Here is an 18,479-nt window from a genome sequence, read left to right on the forward strand (position 1 = left end):
CAGACCCGTGGCGTCGAAGGGGAACTCTTTGGTGGCCTGTTTGGCTTGAGGCATTAGGTCCGAAGACCTTAGCCAGGCATGGCGTCAGAGGACCAGGCAGCCTGAGAATTGTCAGGAAGTGCAGTCAGCTGAGTGTCGGGCCGCTGAGATCTGGTGCGAGGCCAGTGCATGAGCTTCTGCATGGATGGCATGGCCATCCATCTCTTGTCCTTAGGGAGGTCTTCATACAAGGGAAGAGCTTTCTCCCAAAGCTGCTGTTGGTAGGCAGCCATACACACCGAGTAGTTCTGGATTTTGAGGTCCAGGACCGCAGAGGCATAGGATTTCTGTGCCATGGTGTCGAGCTTACGGCCCTCTTTGTCATTAGGGGGCAAAGCTGTCTTCGGGGCTGAGTGAATCTGTGAGGGTGAGGGTGTTCAAAGAGGCAAATCTCTTCCGAGGGTGTGATACGGTAGAGATTGTCAATTTTTTTTGGTGGAAGGCTGGACCGTGGACAAAGTGGGCCAGGAACTCTTTGCAATCTTGAACATCGATGGTAGAAATACAATGGAGGTCGGAGTTGGGACCTTGTCCCGAACCCTCTCATCAATGGGATCAAGAGCTTGAGAGTCTGCATGAAGGACTTCAATGTTTAGGGCCTTGTCCATCCGGATCATTTGTTCCGAAAAGGAAAAAATGTCATCTGAAGGAGAGGGGGCCTCGAGAAAGGCGAGATCCTGTGACTGTTGAGCCGGAACATAGTCGGAGATGGAGTGGTCTGCAGATTCAGTGGAAGCTGACCTGGTCCTGGTGCGGGCCAAGAGGGCCTGAGTGGTTACCGGTACCAGGAACGAGGGGCGCATTTGCAGGGAGACAGCAGAAGCCAACTGTATGCGTCGGACTGGTTCCACTTGGGAAGCTGAGGTGAGGTGAGACCGAAGTGGAATGGAGCCGATGACCTTAGAGGAGGCAAGAGAGGTTCAACAGGTTGGAAGATTGAAACAAAACGGCCTCCGTGAACTTCAGAAGGATCCAGAGGCAAAATACAAGTGCCTGTGGCTTGCTCAAAAACAACATCCAGTCTGGGGGAGTTCTGCAAGGACAGAGGATTTATCATAGTCCTGTTCATCCTCGAAACAAATGACCTCCGAAGTCTGGGAGAGTCGGTCTGGTATCACCACCTGGGTGAAAGGAGAAGGTTCCTCTTCACCCTCCGAGAGTTGGTAGGGTTCAGACAAGGAATCCAGAAAGGTGTCTGTTCGGGCCTGGGAGTCGGGACGAGGAGACAACTGAGGTTGAGGCGCTGGTTGGTCCCATGGTACCGAGCCCAGTTCGGTGTCAGCGGGCTGGGCGGGTGTGTCGGTACGGGACTGGTGGTCGGAGTGGGAGTCCAAACAGGGACTTTCCAGAGTGATGGGATGAGTCCTTGGACTTGTCCCGAGATTTGTGCTTTCTCTTCTCTGGTTTGGAGTCTGAGGACTTTTTCCTCTTTGGTGAGGATGGGTGGCCTGCCATATCCTGGTCCGAAGACCTCCGTTTGTCTGGGGTTGGTGACCCAGAAACCTCCAGAGAGGGTTTGCCCTTGGCAGCAGTAGCCTTGGCAAGGACCCTCGGAGGAGACAAAGAAGTAGTGCCCCCGGCAGCAGTAGCCTTGGCAGTGAACCCTGAGGCCAGAGATGGGAACTTGCCCTTGGCGGCCGCAGCCTTGACAGAGGCTCTAGAGGTGGAGGGAGGCTTCAAGATTTGCGCATAGAGCATGGAACTCGGGCATATCTGCCTATTCTTCCTGTGGAGTGAAGGCCATGCAGTGAGGGCAGAAGCAGGGACATGGCCCTCGCCCAAGCAGAGGAGGCATAAGGAGTGTCCGTCAAGTGCCGGGATGTTCATCCCACATTTACTGCACTTTTTAAAAGAGTGCGTAGACATCTTTAGACCAAAGCCAAGGGACGAAGAGAAAGAATTGTCAAGTCTGAGTGTTACCGTTAATCAGAGTCCAAAATCAAGTCCAAATCACAATCCCAGTCAAACAAAGTCAGAGCAAACACAGGAAACGAAAACAAAAGCTAAGGAAGGAGCGATTCTAAGCGCGGTTCCTAAGCTGCTCACACGGTGAACAAAAGGAACTGAGAAAGGGCGGGAAGACATCCTGCCTATATACAGGGTGGGCAGAGCTACCACCAAAAAGTCTTCCCTAGCAATTTCAGTCGGATCTGAAAATGCTGCGCAGGCGCAGAATGACCTATTTGTGTGCTTCACAGAGACCACAAAGAAGAAGGAAGAGTTCGCTCTGATCCAAGCTCATGAGCATAACTCCTATTTCAATGTCACAGCAAAACATCTGAAATGTGAGTAACCTCTGAATATGTTCACATGAACTCTGGCCACTAAATAATCAGGAGCTTCCATAAGTTTGGAATCAGGTCGAGCACATTCCCAATCTGCCAGATCAGATGTGAGAGTGGGAATGGTTGTCAGTGTAGCATCCAGACAGGTTTGAAGCTTCATATTTTCTCTTTTCAGAATGTTCATAGATAAATAGTCCCTCATATCATAAGAGTCATGTTGTTAGAATGCTGCGAATTCAGCATTTGTGTTTATCACTGAAACCACAGCCAGATCAGAAGTACATAAATGAAATGGAGTGAGAGAGTGGGGAAAGAATATTTAGACTAAACACAGGTTGAATAAATGTCAGTTATTAAAAACCGTAATACAGTGCGCCCATGTCACACAGGCGCCTCTTGTGCAGCTTCCAGCACATGCTGAAAGCCGTGCTGGAAGGAGCGCCGCCATGCGCCGGAAGAAGCAATTGTGCGTGTGCATATGGCGCATGTGCCACACGCCACCATAGGCACAAGTTGAGCATCTGTCTTTCTTTCTCTTATGTGTGTGTGGGGGGGGTCCGGAATGGATCCCCCGCGTAAAGGGAGGGCAGACAGTACATACATGTTGGAGTCTGTCATTGTTGTCATATGCCATTAAATCAACTTATGGCAACTCTACAAAAGAGATTTTGTTATAAGAGAACTGCTCTTGCAAATTCAGGGCTGTAACTTTCTTTCATGAGTCAATCCACTGATAATGCAGTTTCCTCTCCCTTACTGCCTTCAACAGGTCTACATTTCCATAATCACTCAAAATTAAATCGGCTGCATTCTTTTATGAAAGAAGGGCCTATTCTGGTTGGGAAAAGAAAATTGATTTAGATCACAACGTGGGTAACCAAATAATATTTTAATGTGCCATTTTAAAAGAATATCATATAAAAGAGAACAGTTATAGGGGCATATTTGATGGACAGAAGAGGCAGCTTCAAGCTCCCCTTTCGAAGATGGATTGAGGGTGTGGTGAACACACACCATGGCCCCAATCCATCTTTCCCCTGGTCAAAAAAGGAGTATTAAAGATCTGCTCCTTTTCTGTCCGGCAAAAAGCCAGCTTTTCATGCCCTGAAGTGGCTTGAAGCTGGCTGCAAGGCGCTCCATTTGTGCTGCATATAAATGCTGTGATACCGGAAGATCTTGAAGCCACCCACTTGTAAACAGCTGGGTGGCTTCAAGATGTCTTGCGGGGTGGGGGTGGCATATAAATGCCATGTCCTCAAGCTGCCCGGAAGCTGGCTTTTAAAGCTGATCTGTTCTGGTTCATAGTTCTCAGAAGATGATTATCACGATGCATGCATGCATTCTCAACATTTTTTAAAAACTTGCTCCAGAAATATTGCCTTTTCTGATGTGCAATTTTTTGCACATTTAACTGATCAACTAAAAAATATACCCTAAGAATTCTTTAATCAGGTTACTGATAAGCAAAGAGACTGCCTGGCTGAACTCCCTTCTAGCAAAGATCCTGGATGTATTTTTTTTTTTCACGTAGAGGAATGTGCACAGAGAATCACACATAAATCTTCAATTTCACAATGGCTTTCCTGTCTCTGTGTAGCTATAAGTTTGTAGTGAAAAAGGTATGGTAACTAGAGGTTACAGACTGTGCTCCTAGATGGAATAAAAGGCTCCATTCAGTTGCAAATAGATGTTATTTTAATCATTAAAGCAATTAATTTACATGTACACTTGTTTAGAAAACATATAGAGAATAGAAAACAGGAAATCTGATACTGTGCTGGGCTTGGGAGGGCCTCGCATGGCTACATTCCTCACCAACAGCAGCTGATGTCATCACATGACTCACAAACTTACCTGACTCCTGGTTTCAATGAGTTGAAGAACCAAGCTGAGGTGGCTCTATTTCCCGCTCCCTTGATGGGGGAAACTTTGCATCTATCCCAGAACGGTAAAACCTACCATACTAAAAATTCAAAAATCTGCATAAACCAGTGTGATAAAACAACTTTCACATAAGCAACACACATACATTTCTACATGTCCAAAAGCAACTGGTCAAAACTACTGTATATACAGTCAGCTCTCTCTAACTCTCTGTGATTTTATACCTCCAATAAAAGTAAACCCCTTTCACTGGCAGGTTTTACCTATACAGCACCTAAATGTTTTTCTAGATGTAGCAGTACAGAGATTTGAGCAATTCAATGTTCTCTGCTGAAGAAAGGAGCAGTTAGTTTCACACGAGACATGGAAAGCAAGATCTCAAGAAAAGTTTTTTATTGCTAATGGAGCTGACATTTTATTAGCTGTCTTTTATTGCTCTTTGTCTCTAGTCCTCACATGGCCAATAAAGGGAGTGCCCTCTACCTGTACTGAAATCCCTCAATAACATCTTAACTGACAACATCTCAGATAGAATGTAGCCCTATGACTCTAATATTACTATTTTTCTCCTGTATGATTTTTAACATCTTTGTCTGATGAAGAAACCAATGCAGCTTTGAAAGTTTGCATAATGTATTTGGAATTAGCTCAATAAAGGCATCACTGCTTGTGGGTTTTGGATTTTGTTGTATTTTACTGAATGAGCAACATGGCAACCCCTGAAATTTCCCAAGGCACTCTAAATGAGTCTGAATGTGTGTTGCTGCAGAGTATATTCTGAATCTGCTTCTCATACAACAGTCAGAAGACTGAGAACAACTGAGCAAGTACAAATGAGCAAGAAGATGCTAAAAAAAGACAACCCACCACCACCTTTTGGTATGACTACAGTGAGCAGCTCTAGAGGTTTTCACAGTTGCTTTCTGCAGGAAGAATTTCCTTCTGTATGACTGCACGAAGAAAAAGGAGTGATGATTGCATTACACAATGATTGTGTGTAAAGGGAACTCTCATCCCACAATTATAAAACATGATTTAAAATACAAATGATCACTTTACAAGTACTACTGCAGAGATAAGCACTGTGCAATCCTGAAGCATCAGGCAAAAAGTATAAAATGTCTCTCCTGGAAAGATCCAAGACCAGCAATGCACCTTTAAATAGCTCTCTTTCTCCCCCCCTCTCACAGACACACCAGGCTCACCAAAGTTGCCCATGCTGTACTTCTGAGGTATGATATAAAACATAACATTAAAAATGACTCTTATAAAAATCTAAGCATGCATATATATATATATATATATATATATATACTGCAGAACTGCCAAGTTTGCATATTCTACATTACAGTAGTTTTGTAAGGTATCCAAAATTTCAGATCAAAACTGTTAAGCTTTCATGAACAAAAACTCATTTGTGTGATAAATGATAAACTTTCAGAGTCTACTGAGCCTGCTTAAAAATATAAAATAGGAAAGGTGTGTGTGCCATTCAAACACTGGAAGTCACTAAAGTCCATGCTGTCCTTTCCAACTCTATCATTCTAACTGTGAACTATAACCTCACAATAAAACAACAAAATGAAGGGAGAAAAAAGTGAAAAGTACAAGAAGCCTATGAAGGATTCTTTAGTTCACATCTGTTCTGCTTAGGTATAAAGACTGATAAATAAAAAGAGTTCAGAAATGATGGCTTCACACACTTCCACACACCAAAAAGAAAGTCTGTCCTTTGAAGTCAGAGGGAAACTTCCCCCATAAAAAAAATTCACCTACAAACATACCCCATGAACTTTGAGTAATGGAACATGTTTTCATTGTACTCTCTCTCTCTTCTCTCAAAGAAGAAGTTAAAAATATTCCCATTTCAAAAACTGGCTTCAGCCCACACCTCTCCAGTATGCTTCATAAACACAGCAACTTATCTAGGGCATGGGTGGATATCTGTTAGGGCTTAGGAGCCCAAATTGCCTCCCACAGGGGACCTTGGAGCATTACATTCAACCCCCCCCCAACCAAATGCACCAGTACCCTCTGGGGGAATGGAGGAATTTTACATTTTTGAGGTAACCCACAGGCCACACTTTCCCCTTCCTTGCTCTTGGGAACAAAAGGGAATACAAAGAAATAAAGGGATATACTGTGGAAAAGCAAAGATTCTTACACTGTACTATGTCAAACTGCACAAGGAAGAACACTAACTACCTATGGGGTACTGATAATGGTAAAATTTACAGTTCAGTTAGTTTCCTTGGAAAATTCAGTTCAAGCCTGGACTCAGGTGGCTTTGGACAAACCCTCAGTTCAACCATGACAAAACACAGATCGCAGTGACATATTTTGCAGGCCTAAAATGTTGTTATTCCATTTCTAAAATGGCATTCTCAGTTTCCAACCCCAATTAATGACTTAAAACTGAAATACTGCTATAACCAAAGAAGCCCAAGCAGTTAATAAAATCTTCCCTACAAGTGAGGATGATGTTCATGGGTCTTTACGGATGACTTATTTCCACGCTGGATTCACACCCATCCTATCGGAATAATTCCAAATCCATATAATATTAGCCCTAAATCTAGCATTTCCAGAATTCAAAGACATAGCTGTGTTAGCCTAGAAAATCAGTATGCAAAAGGATCTTGTAGCATCTGCTAGTCTCAAAGGTACTATGACAGCCCTTTGCATACTGCTTTTCCTTTACAGGCATTTCATAGAATCATAGAATCATAGAGTTGGAAGAGACCGCATGGGCCATCCAGTCCAACCCCCTGCCATGCAGGAAATCACAATCAAAGCATCCCCAATAGATGGCCATCTAGCCTCTGCTTAAAGACCTCCAAGGATGGAGACTCCACTACACTTCAAGGGAGTGTGTTCCACTGTCGAACAGCCCTTACTGTCAGGAAGTTCTTCCTAATGTTGAGGTGGAATCTCTTTTCCTGTAGCTTGCATCCATTGTTCCGGGTCCTGTTCTCTGGAGCAGCAGAAAACAAGCTTGCTCCCTCCTCAATATGAAATCCTTTCAAATATTTAAACAGGGCTATCATATCACCTCTTAACCTTCTCTTCTCCAGGCTAAATATCCCCAGCTCCCTGAGTTGTTCCTCATAGGGCAAGGTCTCCAGACCTTTCACCATTTTAGTCACCCTCCTCTGGACACGCTCCAGTTTCTCAATGTCCTTTCTGAATTGTGGTGCCCAGAACTGGACACAGTACTCCAGGTGGGGCCTGACCAGAGCAGAATACAGTGGCACTATTATTTCTCTTGATCTAGACACTATACTTTTATTGATGCAGCCTAAAATTGCATTGGCCTTTTTAGCTGCCGCATCGCACTGTTGACTCATGTTCAACTTGTGGTCTACTTGGACTCCCAGATCCCTTTCACATGTAGTTTCATTCAGCCAGGTGTCCCCAATCCTATATCTGTGCATTTCATTTTTCTGCCCTAAGTGCAGTACCTTACATTTCTCTGTGTTGAATTTCATTTTGTTAGCTTTGGCCCAGCTTTCTAGTTTTTTCAGATCATTTTGAATGTTGATCCTGTCCTCTGGAGTATTAGCTATTCCCCCTAATTTGGTGTCATCTGCAAATTTGATAAGTATACTCCCAATTCTGTCATCCAGGTCATTGATAAAGATGTTGAATAACACTGGGCCCAGGACAGAGCCCTGTGGGACCCCACTGAAAAAAAAGCCATTGTTGAGCACCCTTTGGGTTCGGCCGGTCAACCAATTACAAATCCATGTAACAGTTACTTTGTCTAGCCCACTTTTTACAAGCTTGTTTGCAAGAATGTCATGGGAAACCTTGTCAAAGGCCTTACTGAAATGAAGATATACTATATCCACAGCATTCCCTTCATCTACCAAGCTGGTAATTTTATCAAAGAAAGATCAGATTTGTCTGGCATGACTTGTTTCTCTGAAACCCATGTTGACTTTTTGTGATTATGGCATTGCCTTCTAGATGTTCACAGACTCTCTGTTTAATTATCTGCTCCAGAATCTTTCCTGGTATTGATGTTATTTCATTAATAAACCAGTACAGGCAGAAGCCCCACAGTCTTAATGGCCATCTCATCAGATGTTGTTAACTGTCTTAAAGTCCACTTCGACCTATGGAGACCCTATGAATGAGAGACCTCCAAGTTACCCTATTCTCAACAGCCCTGCTCAGATTTTCCAGACTCAGCACTATGGTTTTCTTGACTATCCATATGGAATGCAGTCGTCCTCTTTTCCTACTGCCTTCTACTTTACACAACATTATTGTCTTTTCTAGTGAGTCATGTCTTCTCATGATACAGCCAAAATACAACATCTTCAATTTAGTCAGCTTGCAGGGAAACAAGTGTTTTCACCAATAAAAAAGCAAAGGTTTTCCCTTGGCCAGATTGTCTAGTTGTGCCCAACTGTAGGGAGTGGTGCTAATCTCCGTTACTAAACCGAGGGAGCTATTGTTTTTGACAATGCCATGGTCATGTGGCCAGCACGACTACACAGAATACTGTTACCTTCCCACCAAAGTGGTATCTACTTGCACTCTTACATGCTTTCGAACTGCTAGATTAGCAGAAGCTGGGACTAGTGATGGGAGCTCACTCCATCACGCGGCACTTGGGTCTTGAACTGCCGATCTTGCAATAGTCATTCAGTGTCTTAACTTCAATGCATCTGAGACAGACGTGGTGGCTCAGCAGTTAAGATGCTCACTCTGATGATTGCAAGATTGGCAGTTCAAGGCCTAAGTGCTACATGACAGAGTGAGCTCCCATCACTAACCCCAGCTTCTGCTAACCTAGCAGTTCAAAAGCATGTAAAAGTGCAAGTAGATAAAAGGGTACCACTTCAGTGGGAAGGTAACAGCATTCTGTGCAACAGTCATGCGGGCCACATGATCAGAGTTGTCTTTGACAACGCTGGCTCTTTGGCTTAGTAAGAGAAATGAGTATCACCTACTACAGTCAGACACGAATTGATATTGTCAAAGGGGAAACCCTCACATTTAGCTAGGGCAGCCCACTGTTCAAAGAGGTCTACACATCAGAAGAGATGTCTGCTGTAAAATATCAGGACTGTACTTCCCTAAATAAATAAATAAATGCATTAAAGGAATGCATCTGAGGAAGTAGTATCAATCTCATGCTACCAACTTCTTTCTTTCAGTTAATCTCAAAGGTGCTACAAGATTTCTCTACATAATGATTCTACAGACTAACACAGCTATATCTTTAAAAATGTTATTGATTCTTTTTAGACTGTTCTCTAGTTTTTGAAACTAGTCATCACTGGTGGCAAGGCAGTGGTGAGCACTGGTAACTTGAGTCTACAGTGTAGAGTGCTTTATACCATCACTGTGCTGCACTGCTTCTTTATTTAGTTAATTATTCATTGTTCATCCTCCCCTAAGATTGTTGTTGTGTGCCTTCAAGTCGTTTCTGGTCCTATTGTGGGGTTTTCTTGGCAAGATTTGTTCAGAGGAGGTTTGCCATTGTCTTCCCCTGAGGCTGAAAGCATGTGACCTGCACAAGGTTAGCGAGTGGGCTTCTTGGCCAAACTGGGAACTGAACCCTGGTCACCAGTCATATTAATTGTTCATCCCACCCTAAAGGTTGCACTGCCAAAACTTTCATTATTTTAATTGGGGAAGTATCAATAGTATAATGTTATTTTTGTGATGGGCTCTACTCAGGATTACACTTGACTGCTTATGATTATCTACTAGTACAATCACAAGTACACTGTCTCCTTGTGTTACAGGATTTCCTAAGGTCCAGTGAATATATCTGCATGGTGTTTTAGGTACACAGAGATGAAAAGGCCAGGAAACATATGAAGAAAAAAAAAGAAGATTTTTCACAATTTTTTTCTCAATACTTTTTCCCTGAAAAAAATGGATTATGGATTTTTTTTCTCCTGGTGTTGCTTTCCTGTTCTTAGTTATCTGGTGTAGGAAAAATTGCTTTATATCTATTTGACACTACGAAGTACAGTGGACCCTTGTTATACGCTGGGGTTTGGTTCCAAGATCTCCCGTGTATAACAAAATCCATGTATGCTCAAGTCCCATTAAATATAATGACATAGCAAAATGGTGTCCCTTATAAAAAATGGAAAATCAAGGTAAATTTATACTTTTTTGGAACATTTGCAAACCGTGTATGCTTGAATCCGTGTATAAAAAATCCGTGTATAAGAAGGGCTGACTGTACTAGAAGAGACAAAATTATTTTGCCTACTCCTAATACACAGATAAAATTCCTTACAGTTCAGGAACTTGCAGTTCTACTTGTTTAAAAAAACAACAGAAATTTGAAGAAAATTTAAATTTATTTATTATTCAACTTAATACTTTTAATATACTAAACATAATTTTATGCCAAACCAACTTATACAAACTGTATTAACATAATACAGTTTAAATTTCTAAAGTAATAAAGTGGCTTCCAATCGGTAAAGAGCGCAAGCATCCATTTTTCAATCTTCCTGAAAATTTTCATTCCATCTTTCCCAAAAAAGAAATATATATATTTCCCCCTATGGCTTCAAAATTTCTGGAATTTGTTTATCTGTGGTTGCCCATCTACAAAACAGAATATAAATAGAATAATAGTTTTAACATTTGGCACACTCCAAAGCACTGACTTAAATACTTAAAGATGTAACCCTATGCATACTTACTTGGAAGAAGCTTCATAAGCTTCAGTGGGAATTCTAAATAAACACGCAAAGAATAAGTTGCAGTGCCAAATAAGCCTAAATTCTTCCCAAATCCATATAATGTTGATCAGTGGGCACAGCCTGTTAAGTGATACATTTTGAGCAGCCTATGGACACTGTTTGTATGTACAGGTTGAGTCTTCCTTATTCAAAATGCTTTGGACCAGACATACTTTGTATTTTGGGTTGTTTTGGATTTGGAATACCTTTATTTGCGTACAGTGGCATCATTGAGGGGTGCAAGCTACAGCAGCTGACATCACAGTAGAGGCATGACACTCAGTCGGGCCCTCCTCCCACTGTAGTCCTCCTAGCTTTGCTGTGGCAACAGACGCCTCCTCATGAGGAGACCTCATTCATCAAAGCAAAGGAGAAGGGAGAAGACCAAGAGACCCTCTCCCAGTCTTGCTGCAGCAGAGGCCTCCTAACAAGGAGACCTCCACCACTACAGCAAAGGAGAAGGCCCAGTGACCTTTTCCTGGCTTGCTATGATGGCATCCTCTTCATGAGGAGTCCTCTCCACCACCAGAGCAAAGAAAAAGGCTCAGTGCACCCTTTTTTTGCCACTTCCACCCCCCATTGGAACACATCCCACAATGGGCGACACCAGGGTTGGGGACACCAATGTTTGCATATATGTATGTAATAAGTTATGTTGGAGATGGAACCCAAGTCTAAATAAAAAATTCATCTTTTCTTTCATATAAATCTAGTCTGGAGGTAATTTTATACAATATTTTAAAATAATTTTTGTGCATGAACTGAAGTTTGTATACAATAAACCATCAGGAAGCAAAGGTGTCACTATCTCAGCCACTCAGGCAAAAAGTTTTGGGTTTTGGAATATTTCAGATTTCGGAATTCCAAATAACTGAGACTCTACCTGTAGTGGACTTCTCTATATTCAAGCTAATTATAGAGTTCCTTTCCTAAGGCTTTAATAAAAACAGACTTAAATACCTTTTGGAAATACTGTGCCCCCCCCCCCCCTTTGCAGTATTAATCATGAGTAGGCAGGAAAAGGCAGAACATACAGTTTACTATAGGTGCCATGGGAGTATTATTTGCCCTTAGGATCTTTTAAGAGAAAAAGAATACAGTTGGCCCTCTGTTTTCATGGGGGATCCATTCCAGACCCCCCAAAAATGGAGGCTTGTGCGTACTCAAGCCCCATAGGCTTGAATGGAGCACCCCCCCGGGAGGGCACGCGCCCCATTGATGATAACAGAGGTCGCCCCTCTGTCAAGAACGTGGATCCCAAGTCCGCGAGAAACAAGGGGTGACTGCAGAGTGTCTATAGTTAGCTTTTCAAGGAGATATGATTATGTAGGCCTCTTTTTTCCTGCATTGATTCTTATTTTGGTATTCAAAGTAATAGGAATTCTATTGTTATTCTGGGGCATTTGGGGGAATTTTCTCTTAGGTTTATAAGAAATGTTCTCGAAAGTAAAACCAAGTTAAAACCTTAATTTACTGTCAAATACGTCAAAAAAAAAATATAGAGGGTACATTTCAAACTTGATAAAAAAAAAAGAAAAGAAATGATATCACAGTGTAGAACCAAGAGAATAAAGACAATCTATTTCATTATAATCAAGAAGATACTACCCAATTGCACAATTTGCCAAAGCAACTATTTTAGAGGTCTGCCACCATTTAGCAAAGTTTTATGATGGGAATGTACAAAATGGAATCAAACATAAAGGCTGAATTTGATGCCTGTCTTAAATATCTATTATTAAAACAGACATGTAGAATAATGAGTTCTTCATTCTCCTACTTCTACCCCTTATCTCAAAGGCAGTTTTTCCTGAAATGACCATCATGGACCTGAATGTCTCAGCTGAAATCCTAAAGCTACTAAATGTTTTACTGAAGTGACATCAAACAGATGGGCCAAAAGCCAATTCCTAATGCTAAGTAAAATAAAGACACTGTATCAATGGGAACTTAGTAAAACAACACTTAATTCCAGTGATTCAGTGAGAGTCCACTAGTTAGGACTAGCACTGGATTTGTGCCATAGTTTCCAAAAGTAGGATTTTAAAAATTTACCAACTCCCCTCCTCCTAAGGTGCTACTTTTAAAATCCTCTGCCCACAACTGAAGTTCACTCTCAACAAAAACATGTCAACCATTTCTGAAATCATTATTTTGAAAGCTGTCAAACTTTTCTACAAATGTTCTGATTAAAAAAACAAACAAACAAACAAACTCAAAAACATCTGAGTTAGTACAATCAGGTAGCTGCCCAAGCAGCATAATTTAACATATCTATCCCTTACTGCTCATATTTTAAAGATGCACAGATCAATTTCTATTTGCCTGGGTAATAGTTTTGTTTTCATTTTCAGAAGTATAGCAAGGGTACATGCTACAGCCTTTTACATTAATGAACAGTTCATTTTGAACTGATTACAAAGGTATCTCCCAATCTGAGCTCCAAACAAGACTTATATGCAAAACAAATTGGGGGGGGGGCTTTCCTAGTGTTAGTTATTAATATTTTAAAATATGCTGGCTATTCTATTGTCAGATATCCACTCACAAGAAGAAAGTAGTCTACTTATTTGAAAGGTAAGGTTTGGACAGTCAGACTTTGACCCGAGTAAAAGAACAAAATGCAAATACTTTCAGCCTGCAATTGAAGTTTAACAAAACATTAGTTTTCTACACTTCACCTCCTGCCTGGTGTGAGTGGGAGTTGGAAAAGAGAACAGGAAAAATAATCTTTTGACAACAAATAAACCAACCAGAAGAAAGCTAAGTAGACATCAGCTGAATCTGTACTGTTTTGATAGCCACTTCAAAAGCAGTGCCATGAATTAGAGGGGAAAAACATGTACCAGTAATGACAGGGCAGCTGAATGTATAAAAGATATGGAGGTAGTAAAGAGATGTTTTTTGTTACCTTTACTTTAATACACAATATGTCTACACTTGTATATGTGTACATACATGTGCGTGCAGCAAGTGTAATAGTTACAATGTAAATATAAAATAAAAGATCTCAAGGTATCACAAGACAGATCTATTTTAATTAAATTGAAAACTACTGATAGTGATCTGTTTGAGACGCCTACACTGAAACTACAGCTGTATTGTTTGCTGTTAGTCACTACATTTCAATGACATTTGTTCAAACACATCACCCACTTCACAATGAGAATGTTATCACTCTCACACTTAAGGACAAATTAAAACATTTAACTGAAAATCATACATATTTCTTGGTTACAATATAATATACACATAATACTTACACATATATGTATTATGTTCACACTACAGAATGTTAGTCCCGTAACACCTAGCATTGATCACAGTAGGAAGTTCAGACATAAATATCTCTGGCACTAAGCACTAGTTTTAAATATTCTGAGGCTTTTTATTTCAATCATTTCCTAGTGGCATGGGTGAGCATTATTCCACTTATGCAGCATGCCAACTAAAAAACAACAAATATACAGACACACACATAAACATTGCTAGTTATTTCAGATGAAAAAGTTCAAAAGTCTCTTACCACAATTGCATGAGGAGAGTGTACTAAAGGCTTAAGTTCATTCAGGTCGTTCTCAGCCTACAAGCAGCAGTTTTTGAAAACAAAAGGAGAAGAAAAAAAGGTAAGCCAAAGATTGCAAAATACACCACACAATCTACAAAACTGCAGCTCAGACCTATAGGTTTACTCAGAATTAAGTCTCACTGAGTTCAAGGGGTTTATTTTCAAGTAACAGTGCATAGGATCATAACCCTAGATATAATTAGGCAGTCCTGTGTCTCTTCCATTACCTTATCCCATTCTCCTTCCATGACATGATTGCGGAACTTGGTAGCAGAAGGATGTTCTAAACGACATCCTGACTCTTGCATGAGAAGATCAACAGTCTGGCTGCAGGAGAGAGGTACAGTATGAAAAAAAAATGACTGACCAATCTTATATGATGAAGTCATCCATTGTAGCCACAGACCAAAATGCGTGAAAAACGGTTTTTCAGTTTAAGAAAAAAATAAAAAAAATCTGGAACTTCACATAACAATCCCAGCAGTTCAGGATACAGAAACTCAGGATCCACAAGTTGCAGATGGGACTGTGAATCCCAGTCAAACACAGACAGTCACTTTCCTCAATTATTTTGATAATCAAGGAAAATCATTGTGCTATAAAAATAGTTGTTTTTATTATCAAGCCACTCCTTTAAAAAAAAAGCAGCTGACAAATAGGACTACCTTTGGAATTTGTTTGTATCACCAGAGTTAATCAGTCAATGTGTTAACTGCTGTGTTATTCCCTACCAACACACTCTCCTGCTTTCGTGGAAATTGTTTGTTAGGTTAAATACTTAATAAAATAAGCCACTCGATCTATAAAACCTCCACCTCCCCACCAGTTTTTACACCTAAAAATAGCAGATTTACTATGATGTATGCTATGAAAAGTCACGAGCTGTTTGCTGCTGCTATAAACTTGCCTTGTGTCACTGGTGTACTTATTTTGTGTTCTAGGTTAATTAAAGCCAATCCATTCTCATCCTGACACAAGCTCTCACCATACGAGGGGGTGTTAGTTTTCCAAGGAGACGCTGTACATGTACAGAGAGAGACCCACCATAAAGTCTCAGTGTTATGGTACATTGTTCTATGTCAGGTTTGTTTTGCTAACTCCAATTACTGGCGTCCTGTATTTATTTGCTTCCCTCCTCCCTCCCTCCCTCTCCCACTCCAGCTGCATGCCTATTACTCAGCTCAAAGTACTGCAGTGCTGCAAGCTACAGACAGTCAACACATCTGACATTAATTTTTTAAGTACACAGTATATCTGAATGCTCTGAGACATAGTTGGGACCAAATTAAATTTTTAGCATACTTGTCAACCCAAACCGGCCAAATATAGAATTTACAAACCAGCCAAATACAGCCCTGTTTATATGTCCATTTATTCTTTTCATCAAATGTACTGATGTGTGTGTGTGTTTTTTAGGCTGGCTTAGACAAAGCGATTTCCATACACTATTGTCTTCAAAGGCCTCTTTTATCAGTGGCATCAATTCAGCTTTAATAATATGCTGTTGGGCCTCCATACTGTCATGGATGGCTGAAGATCTACCTGTTTTCTCAGAAGGAAGTTAACACTAGACTAGGCCTGGAAAATAGGCCTAGTTTCACTGCCTCCATCCCCTCCTTCACTCGATTTATCTCTGCCTGTCAGTCTTTCTCTCTGATATTAGGCTATGGCAGAATAATCCCTTGACAGGGACAGCCCCTTCTTTGGGAGAAATGCGGATCAACACACACCACACCCACACACACATATACACACACACAGTATAAAATGTTGGCTTCTTCCCTTGGGCTTTCAATAGGCCATAGAAGGCCTATTCCTCTCTTCCTGACAGATGATTTTTAATTGTGGGTTTTTAAATGGTGAATTTAAATGTGGATTGTTTTAATGCTGTTGTAAAGCATTGTGTGTCCTCTTAAACTGCTGTGTGTGTGGTTGTTGTGTTGTGTGTTTGACTGATGCCTTTTAAACTGATGTTGTTTGTCTGTTAATTGTTGTTGTGCCCTGCCTCCATCCACGGAGGGAGGCGGATACGGAAATAACAACAATTTTTTTGGTGTCATTAGCTATAGTTGTGTCATTTTACACTGTTTATCTGTGGAGCCATCTGGGGTCCCTCGGAGAAAGCCAACATGCGGATGGAATAAACAAATATAATAAACATCATTACTAAGTTATTATTTCACATTTTATTGTGATTTTTTAAAAATATACGTTTTTATTGTGGAGCACCTTGGGTCCTTAGAAAGGCGACAGGCAAAGGAAATGAATTGTTGTTGTTGTTGTTGTTGTTACTCAACAAACCAGTCTGCCAGGGCTTGATTACTGCAAGAGCCCAAACCCAGAGGCCTTTTAATCTCCTCATAGAAACTTGCCATCTTTATCTGTGGATCCAGGGCTGTTCCTTCAAGGCCCAAACCAGAGAGGCCTTTCATCTCCCCACAGAAAAAGCATTCCCACCCCCAAATAACAAGGTTAGGAAGAAGAAGGGGGGGGGCAGGTGTTAAGGAAGAGAGGAAACTCGGGCTGCGTCCACACTGGAGACTTAACCCGGTTTGGAACCGCTTTAACTCTTTCTTGGCTTAAGGCTATGGAATTCTGGGAGTGGAGTGTTGTGTGGGCCCAGAGCCCCACAACAAACTCCAACTCCCAGATTCCATAGCAGAGAGCCAGACAGAGAGTTAAAGCGGTGCCACCCGCGTTAAGGCTCCAGTGCGGACGCAGCCTCCTTTCCCTTCTCCTCCGGGTCCCCCACTTACTTGAGGCCCAGTCCGTGGAGGTGCTGCCCGATGAGCCGGATGACGTCCTCGTCGGCCTGCGAGAGGCGCTTCTTCTTCTTGAGGGCGCTGCCTCCGGAGCCCATCATCTCGGAGGAGCCCGAGACCCCGTTGTTGACGCCGGGGCCCCCTCCGACCACGACCACCCCGCTGCCTCCGCCGCCGCCGCTGCTGCTGCCATTGCCGGCGGCCGAGGAGGGCAGGAGGAGCCCGTTGGCGTGGGACAGGGGCTGCTGCTCCGCTCCGGCAGCCGAGGAGGCCTCTCCATTTTGGGCCAGGAGACATCCTTGGTCTGGAGGCGGCGGCGGAGGAGGAGGAGGAGATGGCGGCTGTTGCTGTTGTTGCTGCTGCTGTTGTGGTTGTTGTTGTTGCCCCGCTCCTGCCCCATTGGCCTGCATGGCGGTGCTGGTGCTAGTGCTGGCTCTGATGTTGGCGGAGAAGGACGGCGAGGAGGAGGAGGAGGAAGAAGAAGAGGAGGAGGAGGAGGAGGAGGTGCGGCCTGCTCTTCCCGACGAAGCCCCGGGCTCTCCTGCTCCCTCCGCCGCCGCCGCCCGGGCTTTCTTCCGCGGAGGCGGGGAGGCTCCGCCGCCGGTGTCCGAGTCGGAGGAGGAGGAGGAAGCGGAGGCCAGAGTTTCCTCGCCGAGAGCGGCCGTGGTGCTGGGGAAGGAGGGAGGGAAGGAAGAAGGAAAAGGAGAAGGAAGGAAGGAAGGAAGGAGGGAGGAAAGGAGGGAGGGAGGGAGGCAAGGAGGAAGGAAGGAAGGAAGGAGCGGGGCTCTCCTTCTTCTCCTTCTCAACCCTCCGCCAAAGCCGCCCCAGAGGCCCCCTCCCTGGGCCTCCCAGGCCTCTCTCTCTCTCTCTCTCTCCGAGCCCCTTCTTCTCCCTCCTCCTCGGGCGACGGGGCTTTCTTCTTGGGCTCCTCTCTCTCTCTCTGCCTGCGAGCTGCAGCCCTAATGGAGTCCGGGAGGGACGTCACAGGAAATTCCTCCACTGCCCCCCGACGCTCACTTCCGCTCCTCCCCGGAGCCACCGGGGAAAGAGAGAGGGAGGGAGGAGGGGAGCAGGGCTTGGGGGGGCTCGCTCTCCTCAGGGGCGCCTAGGCGGGAGGGCCTCCCTCACAGGACCTGCCCTCCTGGGAATGGGGCACACACACACACACCCTCAACACTGACAACAACAACAACAACAACAGCTGTCTTTTGTCAACACC

At 43.0% G+C, this 18,479-nt stretch overlaps 1 protein-coding gene across 2 annotated transcripts in view; it reads right to left on the minus strand.

The window, feature by feature from the left end:
* WDR26 (WD repeat domain 26) overlaps nucleotides 1-18,209 on the minus strand; it is a 56,975-nt gene extending 38,766 nt beyond the window's left edge. Inside the window, exons 1-3 of one of the 2 annotated variants that reach the window (XR_006101338.1) lie at nucleotides 17,255-17,811; nucleotides 14,726-14,825; nucleotides 14,457-14,513 (exon numbers count right to left, since the gene is read on the minus strand). Coding sequence is in view for 1 of the 2 variants with exons in the window: in XM_042444917.1 (XP_042300851.1) it covers nucleotides 14,457-14,513; nucleotides 14,726-14,825; nucleotides 17,255-17,670 (573 nt within the window). In the remaining variant the exon portion in view is untranslated. Of the gene's footprint in view, nucleotides 1-14,456; nucleotides 14,514-14,725; nucleotides 14,826-17,254 lie in introns of both variants that reach the window. The other variant, XM_042444917.1, reaches the window with a different exon arrangement.
* Between the last annotated feature and the right edge of the window lie 270 nt (nucleotides 18,210-18,479).

This window comes from Sceloporus undulatus, chromosome 1 (assembly GCF_019175285.1).
Source record: "Sceloporus undulatus isolate JIND9_A2432 ecotype Alabama chromosome 1, SceUnd_v1.1, whole genome shotgun sequence".
NCBI lineage: Eukaryota > Metazoa > Chordata > Lepidosauria > Squamata > Phrynosomatidae > Sceloporus > Sceloporus undulatus.